Genomic DNA, 25,291 nt, shown 5'->3' with positions numbered 1-25,291 from the left:
AGAATACTGGGGACAATTGTGACCTCAGCGATTTGGAGTGTTGATTGTTGTTGTCAAAAAAGGCTAGTTTGAGTATTTCTAGAACTGCCGATCTCCTGGGAAACACCATATTGATGCAGGAAGATCAAAGGAAGCAGATGATCAGACTGGTTGGAGTTAACAGAAAGGCTACAGTAACTCAGATAACCACTCTGTACAATTGTAGTGAGTTGAGAAGTTTCTAAGAATAAACAACATATAAAACCTTCATGTGGCTTGGCTTCAACAGAGGACGACCACATTGGGTTCCACTTCTTTCAGCCAAGAACAGGAAGCTGAGGCTGCAGTGAGCACAGGCTTCCTAACACTGGACAGTCAAATACTGGAGATAAATCTAGATTTTTCTGCTAAGGAACATAGGTGACAAGGTCAGAATTTGGTTCCAATAGAAGATTTGATTGTTCTAGTGAGTGGATCACCATGTTGAGATTCAAAGAGCTTTCTCAAGCCTCCAGAAAGAAAGTTGATGCAAATGCAGATAAGTCTAGCAAGGGATTTCTATTAGAAATCAGCGTGCCACTGTTTAGAAAATACAGGGGTTGGACAATAAAACTAAAACGCCTGTCTTTTTAGTGTGGAGGTTTCATGGCTAAATTGGAGCAGCCTGGTGGCCAATCTTCATTAATTGCACATTACTGCACCAGTATGAGCAGAGTGTGAAGGTTCAATTAGCAGGGTAAGAGCACAGTTCTGCTCAAAATATTGCAACACAACATTATGCGTGACATATCAGAGTTCAAAAGAGGACAAATTGCTGGTGCACGTTTTGCTGGCGCATCTGTGACCAAGACAGCAAGTCTTTGTGATGCATCAAGAGCCACGGTATCCAGGGTAATGTCAGCATACCACCAAGAAGGACCAACCACATCCAACAGGATTAACTGTGGACGCAAGAGGAAGCTGTCTGAAAGAGATGTTCGGGTGCTAACCCGGATTGTATCCAAAAAACATAAAACCACGGCTGATCAAATCAATGTGCACCTCTACTTATCTGTTTCCACCAAAACCTATTGTGGTCTAAATCCAGTTGTTTCAGTTTCATTGTCCAACCCCTGTAGTTTATAAGTGGAGAACATTAAAAACAATTGCTTACATGACCAGATTAGGCCATTCTAGTGAGTTCAGCCTGAGAGCAGACCACAAAAAAAATGTAAAGAAGTCTCCAACAGTCCTAAAAAGTCAACACATCATGGGATCTACAGGTTGCTTTTGTCACAGTTGATGTTAAAGTAGAGCATCTATCATCAGAAAGAGAGTGAACAAGAAATCTCTTGATTTTAAAAACACATCAGGGCACTGCTAAAGTTTGCCAGTAAGAGAGAAACTAAGACCAGTGACCCCGATATGAACTCTACACAAACAACACATAAATATTTATTTATACCAATTAATCACTGAATTGGCTAAGATACTCCATGGTCTCTGAAGCGATGTTATTTTGATGAACTACAAGCTGGCAGCTGAAGCTTTGCAGCATTACCAACACAGTGAGAGACGGTATGGAGGCCAGGGCGGGACACACCTCTCCGCTCTCTGCCGCAGCGCTGCAGATGACAGATGCGTGGGCCATATGGTCGAGGAGAGAGGTTTCTCTGTGGGTCGTTATCACGTCTGAGCGAATCAGATCACAGGATCACCTCGGTCACCACCGAGGCCCATACCTGTACCTCTATTCTCTGAGCGTGCACAACGTGATGGGGTCAGCTTTAAATGGTCAAAACAAAACAATAGGAAACCCATGACTTATGCACCTACATGCCAAAAGTCACGGAACATATACAGCAGTATGTAAATAAATTCATTATGATTTTTTTTTTTTCCTTTCTGAAGTTGTGCGAGTACTTAGCATTCCTTAATGCACAGTGTCATATAAAGCATAATAACTCACAGTGGACAGCAGCACAGTGGTGGTTATGATTGTGACTGGCAGCATCTGGCTAAAACTGTCCGTGTAAACAAACAAGTGACTCTTGCTGAAATCACATCCACATTCAATGCAGAATGTCCCACATGCATATCACACAGATCAGTGCGCAGAGTTCTTTAGCATCCATGGAAAAGAGAAAAAGTCATGTGACACAAAACTACAGTAGTCGCTATCCTAGCAGCATGTCAGTGTAACTACAGTAGTATAAGCAAAGCAACAACAATAACTCCAGATCAGGGGTATTTAATTAGAGTTCAGCATGGTCCAGTTAGTCAGTGCTATATCCTGTTTACTGAAGAAGCCTAGTAGTTCTATCAGTGTTTATGTTTATGTCATCAACAACTGAAAGACAAAACATATTACACATTCAGTATATTTCAACAATATGTATTGTTATAAATAGGCATGTCACAATAATTACATTACCAACTTTTCATACAATAAATTGAAACACCCTTAATAATTTAACTTATCGAGTCTAATAATGTAAAATCTGAATGTCAACTTTGTTTCAAAATGCTATATTTATTGTATTTGCTTTTATTTATATTAGATTTGCGCCTGCCTGTCATAATAATAATTACATGAATGAGAAATCATACAATATATGGAGAAATGTTTCCTGAACTTGGCCAGAATATCAGCTTTGTTTATAAACAGCAGTTTCATTTTATTTAATATTATTACTGTAAAAAAACTGATGGGGGGAGTTGCCAAAGCTTTTTGTCCCCTGGGGGTTGTCTTAGTTTTGAGGCAGGGTTGTTTTGGGAGCAAAGAGAGTTCGCCTGCGAGCGAGGGAGTTTTTTTCTTGCTGAGTAAAGTGGAATATTTGCACTATTTTGTCTCGGTTATTTCTCTTTAATTCTTTCAAGTAACACCGCTCGGTTACATTACTGTTAGTATGTTTTATAAAGGTAGTATTTATTTTTTTGTTTCTGGTGCGCACCATCTGTATTAGCCTTTCTCGCTTTATTCTCTGACTGCTGCTTCTTACTGCGTACTTCGCCTGTATGGCTCCGTGCTCCCGAATCTGCACAGATCTGATTGGTAGACGAGAGCGTTTGGTGATCTTACAGAACACGTGATTGGTCTGTGAGTTTACTGCGCTGTAAAGCATAGTTCATCAGTTTGGGTCCGCATTGTACAACGTCTGGGTCCGGACCCGGGCCGCGTTCCGCCTATTAGTGACCTCTGCTCTAGGGGTTCAAAAAATAACATAAAAAAGCCCAGATAGAAAAAAATCACCTTTTTTTTTTAGCCCAAAATCAGCTTGAGGCACATATACCAACACCCCAGCTTCAGAGTATAATAAACATTCTGCCCACATCAGCCAAGCTTGATTCTTCGTGCTGTCTGGGATGGCCGTGTACATCAAGTGTGATATGTGAGCTTTAAGCAGCTGTAATAGACCATAAAACTCATGTGTTGTCTTTGTGTGTGTAGACACAAAGTGGTTGTCTGGTTATGTGAGTGTTTTTCTGGGCCTTGATGTGTTGTTGCTGTGCTCTCTGTGAATTCCTGAAGCTGTCAGCTGAGGATTGTGGGTAGTGTGGTATATGTATGGGTGTAAGGTTTGTCAGGTTTGAGCTCCTGAGGCTTGTTAGCTGAAGCTCAGCGCTCACAGCGATGGGTCTGACAGAGGGTGATAGATCTGACACACTGTGTGTTCGGTTCGCTTGCAGGCCTTCCTGATGTGCCGTGCGTTCTGAGACTAGTCTCTATCTCTCTCTCTCTCTTTCTGTCTCCCTTTCTCTTTCTGTATTTGTGTCTCTTTGTTTTTTAGGTAAAAAAAAATGGTATCTTATATAGAACTGCACATTTTTATATTTCATGTTTGTGTATAGTTTTATTAAATTTAATTAAAATACATAATACACACAATCATTTTATAATTTTAGCCATGGGAATAAAGAGGTTTCGGTCATGAACAGATGCATTTTACATCCTCACACTCTTACCATCACTTACATTACATGTATACTAACTCCCTAATGACTATTTTTTTTATATTTGTGTACATTTGGTGTATATATATATATATATATATATATATATATATATATATATATATATATATATATATATATATATATATATACATTTGGTAAACGTTAAAACGTTGCTGTGAGCATTTGATTGCATTCAGTGACAAGAGCATTAGTGTAGTCAAGATTTTGGATGATCACAGGTATGCTTGCACCTGTATACATTGTGAGGTGTTATCTTGTGAGTGAGGTTATACACTGGGCAGCGCGCTTATGACAAGGTGACATGAATTATGGGATTTGGAGAGAGGCCTGATAGTGGGTGGAGATGCATGAGACATTTGATTCTGTAGTTGTGCTGTCCTTTAACATTCTTTAATCCAGTGTGATGTGTGTTCATACCGGGGGTGTCTGACTAGGATTGTCTGTGTGAAACGAAAAGCGACTTTGGCAGAAATCACATTCAAATCCACATTCACTGCTAGAGACCCCATACACACACATCCCACAGGTCAGTGCAGCATTCTTGAGCTTCTGCGGGAGCATGGCAAAAGTCATGGGACACAATAGTAGCTCCTGTACTTTTTTCTCTACAGAGACTAGGTAAGCTGAGTTCACTCAGGCAACAACATCAACAAACTTGGGTAACATTAGTTTAGACCTCGATGCTAAAACAGATTAGACGACTATTGACCTTTTTTTTATTTGTTTAATTAGCTTTTGCACCGCCAGCTCTAAACTACAGAAGCATGGCAGCAAACATGTCTTGGCTGATCAACTACATCTGGAGTCAGTGGAAACATCAGCATCTGCTCTCATTTAGCACTGGAATCCACAAGCCGTAAGCAAATGTAGACAATCCTAACCAGTACTAATGCTGATATCTCATATAATTATAATATTCAAATCCAGCAAACTGTCTTATACAGTATGTGGATTAGGGCTACACAATGTTGGGAAAAATGTACATAGCAAATGTTCGTTTTTCAACAATAAATATTGCGATATTAATTGATGCAGGGCGTCACCAGCCCCGCCCCCACATGCGCGCTGTCTCGCATTCGGACCGATCAAAAGCTGAGTCATCGCTGAGCACTCAAAACCCAAGGAAAACAGCAAAACAACAGTAATCTGCCCTTAAATCAGGCATTTAAATAGCTTTTTAAAAGGTAAATAACATTTCCTGGGATTAAAAGCGAAAAACTGTGCTGGACTGAGGTGCACAGCTTTCGACCACATGTGGACAGAGGCCATGCGGTTATCTCGTGTTTACACCTGCCCCCCCCCCCCCCCCCCCATGCTTCTTGCACAGGCAGCAGCAGCCTGTCACTCACACAGACACAGAGACAGCGCTGTGCATCTACTTCTTGCGTCAAGAATCAAAACACTGCATCATGACGTGTTTGCATTAAATTCCCTTAAGTGACATCTCACTTCCTGCAAAGTGACTATTGCACATGCGCACATCACGATGACGATGCTTAAGCGATATATCGTGCAGTCCTAACATGGAAGGAGGATGGCAGAATGTTACACAAGAGCGCTTATCTATTCCTCTTATAGAGGATGCAGTGGACATCGAGAGGCTTCTGCGTTCATCCCACCATCACTCACTCTCTTCTCCGCTCCATCTCACCCACGTCAGAGCACTTTCCGGACGGGATGAATAATGCATGGCTGTTAGATCTTGTAGTGTACAGCTACATCCAAACTCCAGGAGCTTACATCATCATCACAGGCCTCTTCTACTTACAGGAGCTCTTAATGTAGAGAACAGTCTGAGGACTCACTGTCCAGACACCTACCTAGAGCTTCCCCTTACTGGATACTTCACCAGCTCCGCCTACCTTATAACTAGTCTATGTAGGTGTACAGTTACAGACTGTAGACTGTAATAATCATCTGCTGCACAGACTGTCAGTTCTCCTCTCTCCCAACATCATCACTGATCAGCTGGGCAATTCTCATAGGACAGATTTTCAGATAATATCTGAGTACTAGACCATAACAAAGTGCGTTTACATGCACTGCAGAACAACTGATTTTTTAAGTAATCAAATCGAAGCGTTTACACTAACTTGTGTAATCAGATAATAGGAAAACTCATAGTGTGTAAACAAGTCAGTCAATAATCTGATTTTTGCTTTGTAACCAGACCATGAACTCACAGAATAAGATGTGATATAAATATTGTGTAAAACCTAAACTTCTGCCTCCGAGTGGTCCAGCAGACTAAGGTGCTGCCACTACAATCATGCAAGCTTGTCATCAGTTGCCGGAGCCCTGAGAGAGCACAATTGGCCTTGCTCTCTCTGGGTGGGTAGATGGCGCTCTTTCCCCTCATCACTCCAAAGGGTGACATCGATCAGCACAAGGTGTCTGTGAGCTGATGTAATGTAATGATGTATCCTCCGAGCGTGATGTGATGCTACTCAGTAATTATGCATCAGCATCAGCAGCAGGTCGAATTGTGATAAATTGGGAGAAAAACTGGTAAAAATTGGGAAAAAAACCTTTTTCTTAACTAAGCTATTTCTTTTACCACATTAAGCCATAATGTGAACATAAAGCAACAAAAAAAATATAGTTTATATAAATTCCTCAATTTCAACTTCAATGTTTGTTCACTTATTTCAGGAACTTCGATCGGTTTTTACAATGCCCAGTCTGAGAAATTGGAGAATACACTGTATAAAAGTTTACGTGCACTTTCATATCAGATTTCTTAATCTGAATAAATCATAAATACAATTTTAATGATGTTAAAACGACTAATGACTATCTGATTATGAACAGAATTTGAATGCATGCAACTGCACTGAAAACAAGAGCACTAAAAATATTTAATCTCTTTATTTATTATTTATGTGAGCAACATTTAAAGTCAACTTGACTATAAGGAGTTATATTTGCTGTGAATAATAAATCCTGGGTATTAATTATATTATATATAAACACTCCAATTTTAAATAATCTGATATCTCTGGCAATTATGTGATGGTTCAGGCTTGAAACAAGACGACAAAAACAGCAGATCTGCTTACTATATCAAATAGAAAATCACATATTTTTACTCTTTTTACTGATAGAATAAAGATAAGTACAGCAGCAGATGCTCCACAAACACTAGGCTAATGAGTTCAAGCCACTGTTTCAAATTATGATTGTAAATAAGTATGGCGTATCGGTATTGATGGGAATTAGTAACAGGTCGATATCTGCAGAAAACGCTGGATCAGATTTCAGAGCGGAAAAAGAATGAATCTGATCCGATCCTGTAACAAATCTAGCTCCAAATAGCTTATGCCTGTACTGTGTGTAATATGACGATGTTAGCTGTGTCTTCTTTTTTGGACTTGTCCAATGTTTAAGTAGTGATATGAGCAAGATAGCTTACTTTCATGAATCAAAGTATCTTAGTCAAGATTGGTAAGTGCAAATCTGCTATTTGACCCTTTTTTATTTAAGTTAAAGTTAATTTAGGTCAGTTGGATGATCACTACCACATATGTCTGTGATCACGGTTTCATTATACAGCTCTGGAAATAAATACAAGACCACTTCAGTTTCTGAACCAGTTTCTCTATTTCTATTTCTCTATTGTTGTTTTATTCTATAAACTACAGACAACATTTCTCCCAAATTCCAAATAAAAATATTGTCATTTAGAGCATTTATTAGCAGGAAATGAGAAATGGCTGAAATAACAAAAAAGATGCAGAGCTTTCAGACCTCAAATAATGCAAAGCAAACAAGCTCATAAATATAAAGTTTTAAGAGTTCAGAAAACAATATTTGGTGGAATAACCCTGGTTTTTAATCACAATTTTTATGCATTTTGTCATGTTCTCCTCCACCAGTCTTGCACACTGCTTTTGGATAACTTTATGCCTTTACTCCTGGTGCAAAAAAAGCAGTTCAGCTTGGTTTGATGGCTTGGTTTGGTGATCATCCTTCTTCCTCTTGATTATAATCCAGAGGTTTTTTAATTTGGTAAAATCAAAGGAACTCATAATTTTTAAGTGGTCTCTTATTTTGTGATACTCTCTTGTTTTCTGTTTTCACTGAACATTGAGTTATAATGATGGTGCGGCACTATAGCACATGCTGGGATGAACTAAACAGGAGATATTAAAATGTTTTTTTTAAATAACAGAGTGTAGAATAAAAAAATCCCAAAGATTTTACGGTTGGGCTGTAATATAAATGATTTAATTTCATGTGTGGCTCGCTTTAAATACTGAGCAATCAATTCAAGATTTTAATATCAGCATTGGTGTCTGAAAAGAAAACAGTATGGTATTATGCCATTGTCATCTTTTAAAGCTTGAGTATTGTTTGATATTCATATATTTTAATATTATCTGTGCATTATCAGAAACAGAAAAAATGGTATTGTGTCATTACTGACTGTTAGATCTTAATTATCAATTAATTTACAGGATTTTCACAATCTTATCAGTATTAGAATAGTGTGAAGTGATAAATCAGACTTAAGATGTGCCCAGCGGAGGGGTTCCTTTCTGTCTTTCGCTTATTAAGATGTCCAGCTCACGGTAAACTGATATGTCTGACACAGTGACTCCTTATCCTCATCTTTAAAGTCCCTAACCTCCTCTCCGTTTCACCACAAAGCCGTAAAATTCACCTCTCCCCACTGCCTTAATTAGTCAGCCGGCTAAGGGCTAAATTAGATTAGTGTTCTCAATCTTTTAATGAATCATTATACGACTGCTGGGAGATAACATCTGTCTCTCTATAGACCTCACCGGGTCAGAATAACACTCCTAAAAAATAAAAAAACACTTTGCTTTTCTATTAAGAGGAGAAAAATAGCCTGGCTTCGTGCTGCGTCTTATTATATAAAGAATGCTAACGCTAGCAGCCATTAGTGGCTAATCGTGCTAGCCTTGCTGACACAGAACTAAAGGCTCAGATGTCATTATTGATTATGTGATGGACTATGATATGACCTGCTGGGCCAGGAATAGCCCCTGTTAGAGAGCTCTGGGTCATCGCTCTCGTTTAAGCTCTCGTAGGCAGGAAGCATCTAAGGAAAGGTTGTATACTTGCATTGGTGGCAATAGATGAATGATCCAGTTAGCAGCCTAAGCAGACAATAAGCTAAAAACCACTGCAGGTACTGTATATATATATATATATATAGACTGGACTTTCCAGACATATGTCTTTATACAACAATCGCCTAAGACATATTCACTGCCCTCAACTGATATTCATTTAAATAACTGTGAGAATGTTAGCACCAACTGTCTATACCTCTGTTCAAAAGAGGAATCCAGTGTAAAATAGACTTGGGATGAAGTGAAACAAGCAAGCAATAACAAGAACTTTTGTCACCCCCCCCCCCCCAGCATTTCGCAATACAGTGCTTTTAGCCAATGCTTCCAACAGGCTTTTAATGCTAGTGATAGGGGCATAGCACTCACCATGCAACGAAATATCTATTTTTACACCATTAATAAGCAGCATAGAGGAACGTATTGCAAAGTTAAATCTGTGAAAATTCATGAATATTATAGAAATATAATAGAACAGCTGGAAAGCATGCATTTCCACAGAATTAACTGTGCTATCCAGAGAGCTACCTGAAGTTACTGTGTGTATAAGCTGTGTTTTTCATAATCTACCTGTACACTTTCAAAGTTATCTGTGCCTTGTTTTAAATGTCAGGGCCCTTAGAATTCTACCAATGAAGTGTGGAGCTACTTTGAGCTTTGAGTTAATGAGGTAAAAATAGTAAATTTTTTCCATACCAATGCTGTGCTAGCATTATAATTCTGTTGGGAGCGTTGCATCCTTTAAGTCAGTCAATTGACATTACTTATTTTTTCTCCAGCATTATGACATAACTCATAATTTTTTCCTCACACATTAAAACGTTTTTGTGCCTTCTTCCAAAAAAGATATTTATATAACCCATATTTCCATTCATAAAAGCAATAAAAATGGAAAATACTTAACAGAGAGAATATTTCATTATTTACGATTAGAACGTAACAGTTGTGTACACTGTGTCAAATTTTATTTGTCATAGGCAAAAAAAACTCTCCAAAATTATCACATCTCCACAATATTTTATGCATACACATACATAAGTGATATATATATATATATATATATATATATTAGGACGACTGGTTTCTTTACATATGAAAATGTTTATCAGCCATATAGCCAAGATGTTTGCTATAAATATGTCTGTCTCACATAATTCATATGTAGCTTATTTCAGTTATAAAAAACACTTAGTATATACAAACATATAAGGATCTATTGTCAGATTGGAAGTAGAGAGAAACGAAGCATCGATCCTATGTCTGATGTATGTTTGTGTGTGTGTGTGTGTGAGTGTTACAAACATATTGTACTTACATTATCACTGCTCTGTTCTCCTGGTTCAAGCATGTATGTGTGATTTCCATCAAAAAACATCCCACTAGAGAGAGATAGAGGGAGAGAGAGAGAGAGAGAGAGATATCATTAGGCCTCAGGCACACAGGAAGGTAAAAAAGGTCATACAATCATCCTGACAGAAAGCATTCCTCTAAGCCGTGATATAAATACGGATTTCTGAGAATCCCACAAAAACACACATGTACACACTCACGTACACACTCACACAGACACACACGTACACACTCACTCACAAAAGCACTAACACTCACTTCACAAAGAAACGTAAACGTCAGCACAGCTTCAAAGGTCAGAATTGTGTGTTTTTTTCACCACTCCTGCAGAAGCTGAGAGAAAGTGCTTGGCTGGACATCACTTTGGCCCAAACGCAGCATTCCCACCATGTGTGTGTGTGTGTGTGTGTGTGAGTGAGTGAATGAGTGTGTAGTGCTTGTGGCAGTATAATAGCTTTCAGTGTGAGGATGGTGCTCTCGTGTGGAGATGCATTTCAGCAAAGTAGTATGCACTCAGCATTGTAAACATTTAGAGTTACATTCAGACTACTTAATGCCTTATAAAGTGTGTGTGTGTGTGTGTGTGTGTGTGTGCAGTGAGGGCACAGACTGAAAAGCAGGGCAGGTTTTCCTGACATTATCCAAAGGACTCTGACTGAGCCCATTACTGAGACTTAAAGTCCCAATTGTCCCCCAATTTAGTAAAATCCAATTCCCACCAACCAACCTGTTCAACTTAATTGAATGGCTCAACACGCTTGGAGGAGAACACTAAACTGCCTGTTCTGTAACTTAACTAATTGATGTCCACTCTGGTGAGCATCACACTAAGTGTCGGCTATTTAGTGATTTTGCTATTTATAGGTATATGTTTGAGTAAAATTAACATTGTCTTTTTTTTTTTATAAACTACGGGCAAAATTTCTCCAAAATTCAAAATATATGCAAAATAATGCAAAGAAAACAAATTCATATTCATAAAGTTTTAAGAGTTCAGAAATCAATATTTGGTGGAATATTCCTGTTTTTTAATCACAGTTATTAATGCATCTTGGCATGTTCTCCTCCACCAGTCTTACACACTGATTTTGGATAACTTTATGCCTTTACTCCTGACGCAAACATTCAAGCAGTTCAGCTTTGTTTGATGGCTTGTGGTCATCCATCTTCCTCTTGATTATATTCCAGAGGTTTTTAATTTGGTAAAATAAAAAAATAAAAAACTCATAATAAATTCAAATAATAAAAAAGTGCTCTCTTATTTTTTCCAGAGATGTATGCTATCTGAAACTCCCAGCTACAAATGACTGTGGCATTTGTGGCATATCTGTAATCAAATATATGAAAATGGTTTATCTCACAAAAACTAAAACTAAATTTCAATGTTATGTAAAACTGTTGTGTTTTATATGTTGATCTTTTAAAAGTAATAAAGTAGTAAAACATTAAAACAAGTTTGCACATGTATTTTGTTTATGAAAAACGAGTGAATAATTCTAATTGAACCATTACCTGTTAGAGATAAGAGACACCATTGCACTAAATATTGATAGAATAATTAGTAATGGAGTTAGTAATGAAATATTCACACTGATTGTTAGGATTTTTTTATTTCAGGCATCTGTTGGACAATTAAACATGCAAATTGACCCAGGAATACCATTGCTTTTCCTGACAAATGTACATAACAGAGGATTAATCCAAGTAAATGAGAGACATATCTTTTTTTCATTCATTACGAAACAACAATCATGTCAACAATCTAAACAATAATGTTTGGATAAATGATTTGGTTTTCATGACATCACAATACCTAATTGATTTTCAATGTTAATCTCAGTTATACGGTTCATAAGCCAGTGTCTTTGGTGCATTATGTTGTCTAGACATACACACCCAGACAATGTCATTACGTCCTGGAGTCTGGAGTCAATCAGACAAACCAATCTCCTTCAGCACAGATTTAGCAGAACAGAGAGCAAGGTGAACCTGTCTTACGTATTGTGTGGCATACACACTCCTAGAACGCCACACACACACACACACACACACACACACACACACACACACACACACACACACATACTCCTGTGATATCTTTCCCTCACATTAGAGGGAGACACTTTCCCAAAATTCTTTTAACCCTTTCATGCATAGAGGTCACTACAGTGTACAGCTGTTTAAAATATTTTTTTCTTTAAATATGCTTGCAATTTTGGGCACTGCTGCATATAGTCCACTGTAGTGGAAGCTATTGCATCATCCTATACAAAAAAATCCCATTGGTTGGTCATTGTAATGGGAAAAAGAAGTCAATGAAATCAAGATGGCCGGCAGACAGGGAAAACCACCAAACACCTTGGCTATTTTTGTTTCTACCTTTTATAAAATTATATCACTGCAGGTAAAAAAATATATAATTACATCAAGTAACATCTAAGGTGACATATTATGTAAAGATTTTCGAAATTTTGATTTTATATTTGAGGGAATTGTAGATTAATCATCTGTCCACTTAATTGTACATCATGCATCATTAGCTATTTTTCAACTTTAATGCAATGTCAATTACTTCCAGTGTTGTTTTTAAAATAATTCATATTGTTTAATGTTTTGGCTGTAAATCAACTTCTTTAATTGAGGAATGTCTGCCAGTACAGACAGTTGCAAGCAGAGAAGTAGGGTCAAGCAGTGATAGTGAAGGTGAGTCTGGAAATGTTACTGAGGGAGTTGAGGCTGAGGAACGGAGATGAAGGAGATGAGGCTGTTGAAACTAAGGGCACCCCAATATCCAGTATGCCCCTGGAAACCACTGGCCCCAGCTCAAGAAAGTATAAAATGCCAGCACACGAAGAACCAAGTACATCTGCATGCAGTGTCTTGTAGCTTTGTGCCCTGTATGCTTTGGCAACCATCATAGAAAATAGTCTCAGAAATTAGCAACAAGCATGATTTGACAGGAAATATGATACATGCTATAAAATACTATAAGAGAATATGCTCACTTAACAGTTCAGAGACTTGACAAGAATACAGTATGATAATACCAGTCACAATCAAGATTCTATAAGGTTCTACGGTTCAGAGACATTTTCTTGTGTCACAATATCCTCCTCAGTTCCACTATTCCAATAGAATACCATATTACAACTGTATAACTGAATTACATTTGTGTTTTTTTTACAACAAAAAATGCATGAAGTACACTTGAGTGGACAGATAAATATTTCTTTATCGAATAAAGATAGAATATATATTTTTTTCAAACCTTGTTTTACATCCCTAAGGATGTATAAAAACACTTAGAAAAAAAATCCTGACTGAGTTTGTTATAATTCATGCATGAGAGGGTTAAAATCAATCAACTTTTATTATGAAAGCGCATTTCGCATGCTGTGTTTGTTGTTAGCAACTGGCTCTGGTTGTTATGGGGGTCTTTTACTTAGTTTAGGCTTGAGTTCAGATGCCTGTTCAAAAATGTCCTGCAGTCAGCAGCAGCTTTACTGACCTTTTACTGAGGCTTTCACCTCATTGGGCGTCGGGGAGTTTGCGCCAGTTTTAGACGCGAGATCAGGGATGAGAGAAATGACTCGCAACAATGACAATATACTGCAATGAAAATGGCTCCTGGGTAATGTCTTGTTCTTCTAATAATAATAATAATAATAATAATAATTATTATTATTATTATTATTATAACCAAATCTGTTGTATTATTTTAAATATTAGGTGTTAAATGATCCGTTTTTGTCATATATGTATATAATTCAGACATTGAATGCATAATTTTTCCAACAGTAAATGTAATGTGGAGTAACATGTTTAGGTTGTAAAGTCACCTTTTGTTGGATTTTACTCATTATAAACAGAAGAACAGAAAACAAAATATTTTGTTTATTTCATATTTATTTATATATTTTTACAAGTTTATTTGGGCTTTGATTCATATTAGCAAATGTGTCCCCCCAATGTCAAACCCGCTCCTACGCCTTTAAGCTTGTTACCGGTATTTCAGTCACTCGGTCACACTGGAAGCACCTTCCTGAGGTTACTTTACACCACACACAGTACCATTAAATAATGACTCTTGTGTCTCTTATTTTTCCAGAGATGTATCTATCAGATGACATATGTCAAATGTGTTGCTGTTTCAGAGCACCTGTTTATAGACAATGCTTATTAATTGTGATTAAAGAGGCTATTCCTGCACAGGTGCACAGTATTGCTCGCATTGTCTGGATATTCAATCTAGTGTGTCCAAACTTTTGAATGGCACACACACACACACACACACACACACACAAAGGTTAGTGCCAGCCTATAATTGGTTCATTCGCTTATTGACTGGACGAGAGTGACCTTAGTGGAGAGGAGGATATGTCAGCAGAAGTCCAGTATGAGTCTGCTGTGGTTTAACAAGCTTTGATTTCCATTCAGGATCATCTTCACTATTACGAGCACCCGAAGACTGTAGTGGGCACTTCGCCTATTAAAGCTGTCTTCACTGTATGACCCCTGGTCAGTTCCATTTTACCCTAATGCTTAGATTTTATAGTTCTGACTCTCCTAGTACATACTTATGTAAATGTCCTATTTCCCATCTACCCAGGTTCTTCTTTTTTATATTTTGCATAAACTCAGTGCAATTTTTAAATGTTCTTTCCATTTGTTGAAGATACACGTTGATTTAAAACTTATAATTGACCATAATCATAATAAATGGTGGTGCAACCCTTTTTGGATGGGAAGATTCCACTTTAAATGATACAATAATAAAAACATACACTAGTAGCACCAAGTCAAGTAGCCAACCATATGGGAACCACAGCAACCATTTCACTATACTTAAGCAATCACATTAGCCACCCTAATGACTCGAATCCTTCTCACACTAAAAAATACAGACAAAAGAAACTGAGCTATCCCACAGGAGCACACAATAGTGAAGCTATGTGAGTGTGTGTAAGTGTGTGTGTGTGTGAGTGTGTGTAAGTGTGTGAGTGTGTGTGTGTGTCCTATTGAGGCTGTAACTTAGGAAAGCTTGGGAAAGGGACCAGATTTGGGACGGCTGCACAAAGAGCATTAGGGGCTGCCATGGTAGCTGTGTGTGTTGTTTAAGTGTGTGTAAGTGTGTGTTTGTGTGTGTGTGTGTGTGTGTGTGTCTGTGTGTGTGCAGTGCTAATTTTCAGGTGTGCCTGATCAGGGTTAATTAGTGAAATTTCTTGCTCTATCAATGGGGTTGGGACCATCAGTTGTGTTGTGCAGAAGTCAGGTTACTACACACCTGACAGCCCTATTGGACAATTGTTAAAATTCATATTATGGCAAGAACCAATCAGCTAACTAAAGAAAAACGAGTGGCCATCATTACTTTAAGAAATTATGGTCAGTCAGTCTGGAAAATTGCAAAAACTTTAAATTTGTGAAGTGGAGTCGCAAAAACCATCAAGAGCTACAAAGAAACTGGCACACATGAGGACCAACCCAGTAAAGGAAGACCAAGAGTCACCTCTGCTTCTCAGGACAAGTTCATCTGAGTCACCAGCTTCAGAAATCGTTAACAGCAGCTCAGATCAGAGACCAGCTGAATGCCACACAGAGTTCTAGCAGCAGACCCATCTCTAAAACAACCGTTAAGAGGAGACTGCGCAAATCAGGCATTCATGGCCAAATAGCTGCTAGGAAACCACTGCTAAGGAGAGGCAACAAGCAGAAGAGATTTGTTTGGGCCAAGAAACACAAGGAATGGATATTAGACTAGTGGAAATCTGTGCTTTGGTCTGATGAGTCCAAATTTGAGACCTTTGGTTCCAAATGCTGTGTCTTTTTGAGACGAAGAAAAGGTGAACGGATGGATTCCACATGCCTGGTTCCCACGGTGAAACATGGTGGAGGAGGGGCTGTGATGGTGTGGGGATGTTTTGCTGGTGACACTGTTGGGGATTTATTCAAAATTGAAGGCACACTGAACCAGCATGGCTACCACAGCATCCTGCAGCGAGATGCCATCCCATCTGGTTTGCATTTAGTTGGACGATAGTTTATTTTTCAACAGGACAATGACCCCAAACACACCTCCAGGATGTGTAAGGGCTATTTGACCAAGAAGGAGAGTGATGGAGTGCTGCGGCAGATGACAGATGCTTTGGGGTGAGCTGGACCGCAGAGTGAAGACAAAGGTGCCAACAAGTGCTAAACACCTCTGGGAACTCCTTCCTTCAAGACTGTTGAAAAACCATTTCAGGAGACCACATCTTGAAGCTCATTGAGAGAATGATGCCAAGAGTGTGCAAAGCAGTAATCAGAGCAAAGGATTGCTACTTTGAAGAAACTAGAATATAAAACATATTTTAGTTATTTCACCTTTTTATGTTAAGTACATAAAACTCCATGTGTTCTTTCATAGTTTTGATGCCTTCAGTGAGAATCTACAATGTGAATAGTCATAAAAAAATAAAGAAAACGCATTGAATAAGAGAAGGTGTGTCCAAACTTTTGGCCTGTACTGTATGTGCAAATACACACACATATATACACACACAACTAGCTAGTATTGTCTATAGAATGAGACGCACTGGGGCAGATAAACTTGAACTTATTGACACCATACATAATGTCAAGTATTTCCTAGAAGGGCTTTTAAGTCCACCACTGAGCATTGAGCTGTGGAACAGTGCAACTGCAGTCTTGTTCAAAAAGCAATTAAATATTCATCTTAATCTGTTATATTCCTTTTTCAGTTTTTTTTTATTTAGAAAATACATAGCGAAAAAGCAGACACTGTGCTGTAATGATTTGAGAGAAATATATAAAGAACACTTCCTAACCCCCCATATGGCACAACACACAAACAGAAAATGAGGCACATTTTAACAGAACACACACATACACAAACATACACAAACATACACACACACACACAAACACACACACAGACAGAAGTGTGTGTGATATGAGCCGATAAGAGCATCCTGTAATTATACAGCTCTAATTGTTGAATGGGATAATCGCCGTTTTGGCCCGTCACTGCTGCATTCCACACTGCCTTTATTTATGAGTCGTGTGTGTGTGTGTGTGTGTGTGTGTGTGTGTGTGTGTGTGTGTGTGTGTGTGTGTGTGTGTGTGTTTGTGTGTGTGTGTGAGAGTGTTCGTGTGTGTGTATTCTGCCTTGCGTAATCTTTGGTATGATACAGATAGAACCCAACCCGTACCCACGAGGAAGAGCACACTACAGAGACAGAGACGGTGCATCACAGGGAGTGTGTGCACAAAAGAGAGAGAGAGAGAGAGAGAGAGAGACAGAGAAAGAGAAAAAGAGAGAGAGAGAGAGAGAGAGAGAGAGAGAAAGAGAGAGAGAAAGAGACAAAGAGAGAGAAAGAGACAAAGAGAGAGAGAGAAAGACAGAAAAAGAGAGAGAGAGAGAGAGAGAGAGAGAGAGAGAGAACTGCACATAAAAACCTAACTCTGTACGTCCAAAATAGACCTAAACCCAGCTTTGTAAATGACAAATCAGTCTTAAACTGGCACAAGGCTTATTTCTTTGCGAAATACTATAGGTTTTTCTAAGTTGTATATGGATGCTGCACATGAAATTGTACTTCAACCTGCATTGTCTGCAGTAGCTAAAAAAATACTCAAAAATTTGTGTTATAGTATTCATAGCTGTGCCCACAGTCAGCGCTGAACCCAGGAAGCAGTAGACCCGACACTGTCTGAAGTAACTATAGGTTTAAATAGGATCTCCGGTGGATTCTGTGTTTGTGGGGACCGAGTCGCTCGCCCACGAGGCAAGCGGCCCCACTGCCAAAAGAAATGTCAATGCAGTAAGGAGAGCAGCATTTGAGTTTTAGAGCTGTAAAATTGACTGGGGGGAAGGTATATTGCATTCTCTGCTGCAGTGCCGTTAGCCAGTCAGAGGCAGTATATTTGCATGTATGAGTATTCATGAGCAAGAGCTGAAATTCTGTCTTTCCAGTAATTCAGTGAACTAAAGCAGGGTTATACAGAAACACTGAATCATTTTTTGTTTCACAAAAAACGGCTCACATGGCATGCATTCATACTGGAGACCAAAACTAGACATTTTAAAATAAATGAAAAAAACAATTAAATTAGACCTTTATACATGACAAATATGGAAATCTGGTCCAAGTTTATGTATAATAATAATAGTGGTTCGAAGCCCAACACTGCTCATAGATAAATAACCAATCCTGCCTCTTACTATACAAAAAGCAGCTCAAACCTGGCTCAAGAATGATAGCAAAATACTGTGAGAACCCAGTCCAAGCCTCAGGTTGCATGGAAAGTATCAGTCAGAAAACCTTGCCCAAGCTTTCATATGTAACCTAATCCAAGTGGCTGGCTAAAATTGGCTCATATTTGTACACAAAACTGACAAGCATCCAGCTCAAGCACACTGCTGTATATAAGAAATTGTTCAAACTAAGCATGGCCCAAACTTGTATCTGCAAAATCAAAAGAGCCAACATTTTGTGATACAAATCAGTTTACATTTGGCCCAAGGCTGAATGTGAAAAACGAAACAAACTTGGCTCAAGTTGCTGTTCATTATAATATAGAATAGAAGACCCCTAGAATGTGGGTGATGCACTGTGTTTATATGTATCTATGCACCTGCAGCTTGTATATGTGAGTGTGTGTATGTGCATGTGTGTGTGTGTGTGCACCAAACTTACTGTAATCCATGGCAAGTGGACAGCGCCACGAAGGACTCTGGAATGTCCCGCACCTTTCCATGATAGTAACAGTGCTCCCCACCCTGAGGACAAACACACACACACACACACACACACACACAATTTAGCTCACGTAGTCAATCTGCTCAAACACCTGATCTGACGACAGACAGTAAATGTATTCATTACAACATTATATAATATATTTATTTTATTATAAATTATTTAGAATAAATAATTTGACTCTCTGTGATGTACTGTCGATGTTACATTATTTAATTATTCAGAAATTTGAGCATTAAGGAGTTAAAGTAAAATGTAAAAAATGCTACACACAGTATAACAATAATACATCATACAACTCTGAATTATGACAATGGTAATAATAATGATATTTTAAATGCTGTCCCAATTATACAGCTCTGGAAAAAAATAAGTGAGCACTTAAAATGATGAATTTCTTTAACCTCTGGAATATAATCAAGAGGAAGATGGATGATCACAAGCCATCAAACCAAACTGACCTGCTTGATTTTTTGCACCAGGAGTAAAGGCATAAAGTTATCAAAAAGCAGCGTGTATGACTGGTGGAGGAGAACATGTCAAACTGCATGAAAACTGTAATTAAAAAAACACCAAACATTGATTTCTGAACTCTTAAAATTTTATGAATATGAAACTTTTTTTGTTTGCATTATTTGAGGTCTGAAAGCTCTGGGTTTCTTTTTTTGTTATTTCAGTCATTTCTCATTTTCTGCAAAAAAAAAAAAGTGCTCTAAATGACAATATTTTAATTTACAAATTTGGGAGAAATGTTTTCCGTAGTTTATAGAATAAAACAACAATTCATTTTACTTAAAATTAAATGTATAAAAAGAATCAGAAACTGAAGTCTCTTATTTTTTTTCCAGAGCTGTATATGCTTAACATGTCTAATTCAAGCATCTTAGTGTATTAATACACACTTAAACACACATGCATACAAACAAACACACACACACACACACACACACACAAACAGTCAACATGGCCATATCACTAAGAAACCAAATGGCAGACAGTTCATCACTGCACACACACGCTCCCATACTGACATCAAGAGGTGTGTCTCTGCATACCAATTGCCAAGCACACACACACACACACACACACACACACACACTCAGCACAGTATTGCAGGAAGTGGCCTAATAAACTGTTAAAATAAAATAACTATGGAAAGCCTGTTACAGCGTCCATTATACAGCCCCTAAAAATAAAATGAACTAAATACACAATCTTGATTGCTGAATATTTAGTGCATCCAAACACACACTGAACAATATTTTTAATGACATGATCACATAACAAAGAATTCGTAATAATTGCTAATGATTGGTTAATGATTTGGTAAGAATTGGTTAATAACTGATTACGGTTTGATTAGGGATTGTTTACTGAGGAACAATTTATCATTTGTTTATCATTTAGTTCACATTTATTCAAACAAGTTGATTGGTCAGCACAGAACAAAACATTCAGAGACTGTTTAAAAAGCTCATTTGCATAATATAGTCCTATATGATCTCAGTATTGCAGAGGCTGATATTAAAATCTATATACTGTCCCTGTACTGTAGCTTTGTTTCCTCAGGCTTTTCTGTCTGTTGTTTTCCTTCAAAACCAAACACAGGACTTTCAATCCACAAGAGTCCTTATCTCCTCAAGTGTCTCACTCTTTCTCTCAAACACACACACACACACACACACGCACACACACACAGTTCTCTCTCTCATTCTCTCATTCCTGAAGAGAGATTTGGCTCAGGGCCAGCCTTCCCTGGACTAATGACCCAGCATGCATCAGTGTATCGCTTGAAAGCACAAAGATACAAAGCGGCCATTACAGACACATCCGCACGCACACACACACACACCCAAACATATCAAACAACCAGAAAAGAAATAAGTGTCATTCTGTCCACAGTGACAGAGATGTATAACAGTAAATCCAATAGTTCAGAAATCAATATTTGTTTTTTTTTTATCATAGTTTTAATTCATCTTGGCATGCTCTCCTCCACCAGTTTTACACACTGCTTTTGAATAACTTTATGTCACTCATGCTGCAAAAATTCAAGCAGTTCAGCTTAGTTTGATGGCTTGTGATCATCCATCTTCCTCTTGATTATATTTCAATTTGGTAAAATCAAAAAAAATAATTTTTAAGTGGTTTCTTATTTTTTTCAGAGCTGTATACATTCGTATGAAAAAAATGGACGTCCCATGTAACCTTCGGCTTTCTTTATTTGGACAATACTAAAAGCTGGAGGTAATATAACTAAGCACGAAAACCTGAGGAAATGTCTTTCAAACAATTATAAAACAGAATTAATAAAAATCCACTTTTTATAATGAACAAAATAAGACATATATTTAAGTCATTTATTTAATCTTGTAAGCAGCAGATTTTCCAAACTACAACTCTAACATATCACTTTCAGGCTCCACGGCTCTAACTGGCCGGTTAGGACGCTGTGTATCAGGACACTTCCTGTAGTAGTCTCAATGGACTCCAATGGCCATTCCAATACAAATGCTCAATGTGCTGAGGCTACACAACCATCAATATACTGTATGAGATTGAGTGACTGAGTTGGAGTGTGTGTAAGTGTAAGTGTTTGTCTGTGTGTGGGTGTGTGTGTGTGTATGATTTGCAAAACTGCTTTTCAGCATAAGTGCTTGGCTGCCATTAGGACGAGGGTCTTTCTCCTTCCCCCTTGGGACATCCTGCAGCATTTTCCTGGCATATCCATTTCGCTTAGTGCTCTCTCTCTCTGTCTCTCTCTCTCTCTCTCTCTCTCTCTCTCGCTCTCTGAACTGACATGTATATTTCCACTTCTTGTATATTACTCTCCATCTCCCACCATCTAAACCAGAAAAATATGATGACATTTAACTGTTACATTAACTGTGTTAATTTATGATTATGACATAATTATTAAAAATCTAAAACAATTAAAAATAAATCATTTGAAGGAGCTTTATATTTTGTCACCATATATCTATACTGTGTTTCAGTGGAATGTGTCATCTGCAGCATACACAGTGGGAGTACACAGTGCCATACTGGACACTGACAACTTTCAGCATTCATATTTAGAAAAAGGCCTTCTTTCCGTGAGGCGACAGCGCTGCACACCGAAATCATTAACACTTAAAGGAGCATTCTGTAGGAAATGAGAGAGCAGGCATGCAAAACAGCTACAGCAGTCCAATTAAAAAAAAAAAAACAACAACACAGAGAGTTGTCTGCCCCGCCCACACCTCCCCAGACACAAAGCTCACTCAGGTTGCCAAGTTGAGAAGGCTAAATCTACACACACACTAGAGTTGGATTTACTTACATTGCTTAGTTTAGAAGATAACATATACATATATTTTTTGGTAGCCTACCAATTTATCTTGTTGAAGCCTGATCTAGATCTCAGTTATAAACTGTTCTCAATGCTGTCAAGCGAAACCATTAGGTAGTAGAGGCAGAGAAACTTTCAAACTCATTGCCAATATTTACTCTTGTTTTATTCCTTCTTTGGTCACTGAGACCATAAGACATGCCGAGGAAAAGGTTTAACTGATCCAGCCCTGCTTGTTAGCTTCCATGCTGCAGCACCACTTGCTCGCTGTTGTGTTGGGGAACAGCCGATGGGCCTTAACAAACACAGAGTCCAAATAGGAACGTACTGACTGAAGCCCTGCTAACAAGAGCTGCCAGTGCTTTAACTCAGCATCTTTCCTTAATATCTAATGATACATCCTGATCATTTTATTATTTATTACTGATATATAAATATAATCTTTAATGATCCTTTAAATAGTATAATAAAAAATGTATTTATAAAATCCTCAATTTAGAATATTAAAAAGGCCAAAGCATCAAAATTATTTGAGTACTATCAGTACCTCCCACATTCCATTTCCAAAGTTTTGTGGGTATTTAACGTTCTTTGATCCACATTGTCACATGTATTGGGAATATTTCATAGAAAGCCATTAACCCCCGCAGTGGACAGTGCGGTGTGTGGCAATAATTATAACCAACTATGTCTGGCTGGACTTGTCCGTGCAAATAGTCAATTTCAGGCAGAAATCACATCCACATTCAATGCAAAATTATTCACATGCATATTCTGCAGGTCAGTGCAACGTTCTTCTATGCTTCTATAGGACATGGCAAAACTCATGAGACATAATACTAGCCTCGCTCCCATGACTTCTGGCATGTCAAGGTATATGGAACATGATGAAAAGCTATAGGAATGTCATATTGTTTGACATTTGACTGATTTTGCACACAGACTTGCCATCAGCTGCTGGAGCCCTGAGAGAGCACAATTGACCTTGCTCTCTCTGGGTGGGTAGATGGCGCTTTTTGCCCATTGTCACTCCAAAGGGTGATGTCAATCAGCACGCGGCATCTGTGAGCTGATGTATCGGATCCAAGTCGCTGTGCTTTCCTCCGAGTGCGCTGTGATACTACTCGGCAATGTTCAAAAAGAGGCGGAGTCTGACTTTACATGTATCAGAGGAGGCATGTGCTAGTCTTTACCCTTCTGGTGTTGGGGCATCACTAGTGATAAGGGGAGTCCTAATGAGTGGGTTGGGTAATTTGCTGTGTAAATTGGTGAGAAAATGGGAGGAAAAAATATATATTTTTGCTCACAGTAAGATCACAGAGCTCTACGACATAACTATTCTATCTATACAGGCCTCAGGCCCAGTGTTGATATTTTATTTATGTGGAAATGATGCACAGGTCAGATGAGTCAGGTAAATTCAATTTATTAATTTTTCCAGTGCAGTTTCTGCAAAATTGATCTGCCTGAGACAGGAAGTGAAAACCCCTGATAGCATGTAAACAGTAGGAGAGAGAGAGAGAGAGAGGGAGAGATAGCTATAGAGAGAGAGTGAGAGTGAGAGAAAAAGGGAGAGGAGGACAGCTAAAAATAACTGCACTTCTGCTCTAGAATTCAGTTACTTTTAGAGCATCTCTCTCTTTCTCTCTTGCCTCTCTCTTTTTTAAAGGAACACTCCAGTGTTTTTCAACCCAATCTCTGTTAGCCATAGAATACAGCGATTTACCATTCACACAGTGAAGTAGTATTCATTCTGACATGCTTCTGAGCCCACAGAAAACAACCAAAAAAACGGCTGAAGCAACAGCCCACCAGGTTTTAGGTCTTATATCAATGTTTTGATAAGTACAGGGAAACAGAACCACCAAATAATGTATTTATGTATCATTTATAAGCTATCAAATGAAAAAAAAAATACTAGTACTATGGTAAAACTACCCTTTAATATTAGTGGCATATAGGCCACTAGCAAACGCCAGATGTCCCCAAGTTTCAGACCACATTAATGCTGCGATCAGGATGTTTACACCAAACTATCACTTTAAATAAAGAGCTTGGTAAAAAATCTTATCTTATTAATCATCATCTTGGTGATCTCGACAAACACATGACTATAAAATGGCTTACAACTCACTCAAATCACATATAAATCTTTACATGTGTGGTGCAGACAAATCAGTGTGCTACAGAACACTAAATGGCTTACTTACTTAATAGTCTATACAAATAAATACAGGTTTTTCCACCAAGCTAAAAGACAGGGTTAAAGCAACAGCCCACAAAGGTTTCTATTATCAGTGAATTTTGAAAAAATGTTGTCATAAGAACACTGAAACAGCACCACCATGTAATGTATTTATGTATATTGTATACGCTATAAAATGAAAAAAAAAAATGCTTTGCTGCTTCAGGGCCTGAACAACTTGCTGTAATGGATAAAATCAGGAATTCTGCTGTTTACCAGACAATCCTAAAGGAGAATGTTCGGCCATCGTTTCATGACCTCAAGCTCAGGTGTACTTGGGTTCTGCAACAGGACAGTGATCCAAAGCACACAAACAAGTGCACTTCTGAATGGCTTTTGGAGTGGCCTAGTCAACGTCTGATTAAGATGCTGTGGCATCAGTCAAAACTTGTTTGGTAATTTAGGTATGCTGCATTGGGTCAGCATAGAAAACAAACCCTGGGCTTAGGCTGTATTCATAAATAGACATTCAAATAGAAATCCAATTTTGAGCTTTAAAATTGATATCTAGGATAAATGAGCTCTGTTCTGGTAGGTTGTCCTGTACTAAGCCTCTTTTAACCTCTTAAAT

The 25,291-nt window shown here is 38.2% G+C and overlaps 1 protein-coding gene across 3 annotated transcripts in view; it reads right to left on the bottom strand.

Annotated features, from left to right (window-relative positions):
- adam22 (ADAM metallopeptidase domain 22) overlaps positions 1-25,291 on the bottom strand; it is a 157,646-nt gene that overhangs the window by 68,160 nt on the left and 64,195 nt on the right. For all 3 annotated transcript variants that reach the window (XM_049464556.1, XM_049464559.1, XM_022662664.2), the window contains exons 5-6: positions 19,082-19,164; positions 10,348-10,411 (exon numbers count right to left, since the gene is read on the bottom strand). In XM_049464556.1, coding sequence (XP_049320513.1) covers positions 10,348-10,411; positions 19,082-19,164 — 147 coding nt within the window. The remainder of the gene's footprint in view (positions 1-10,347; positions 10,412-19,081; positions 19,165-25,291) is intronic.

Source organism: Astyanax mexicanus, chromosome 1 (genome assembly GCF_023375975.1).
Source record: "Astyanax mexicanus isolate ESR-SI-001 chromosome 1, AstMex3_surface, whole genome shotgun sequence".
Classification (NCBI taxonomy): Eukaryota; Metazoa; Chordata; class Actinopteri; order Characiformes; family Acestrorhamphidae; genus Astyanax; species Astyanax mexicanus.
The sequence above is the reverse complement of the archived record's forward strand: the minus strand, read 5'-3'. Positions and strand labels throughout refer to the sequence as shown.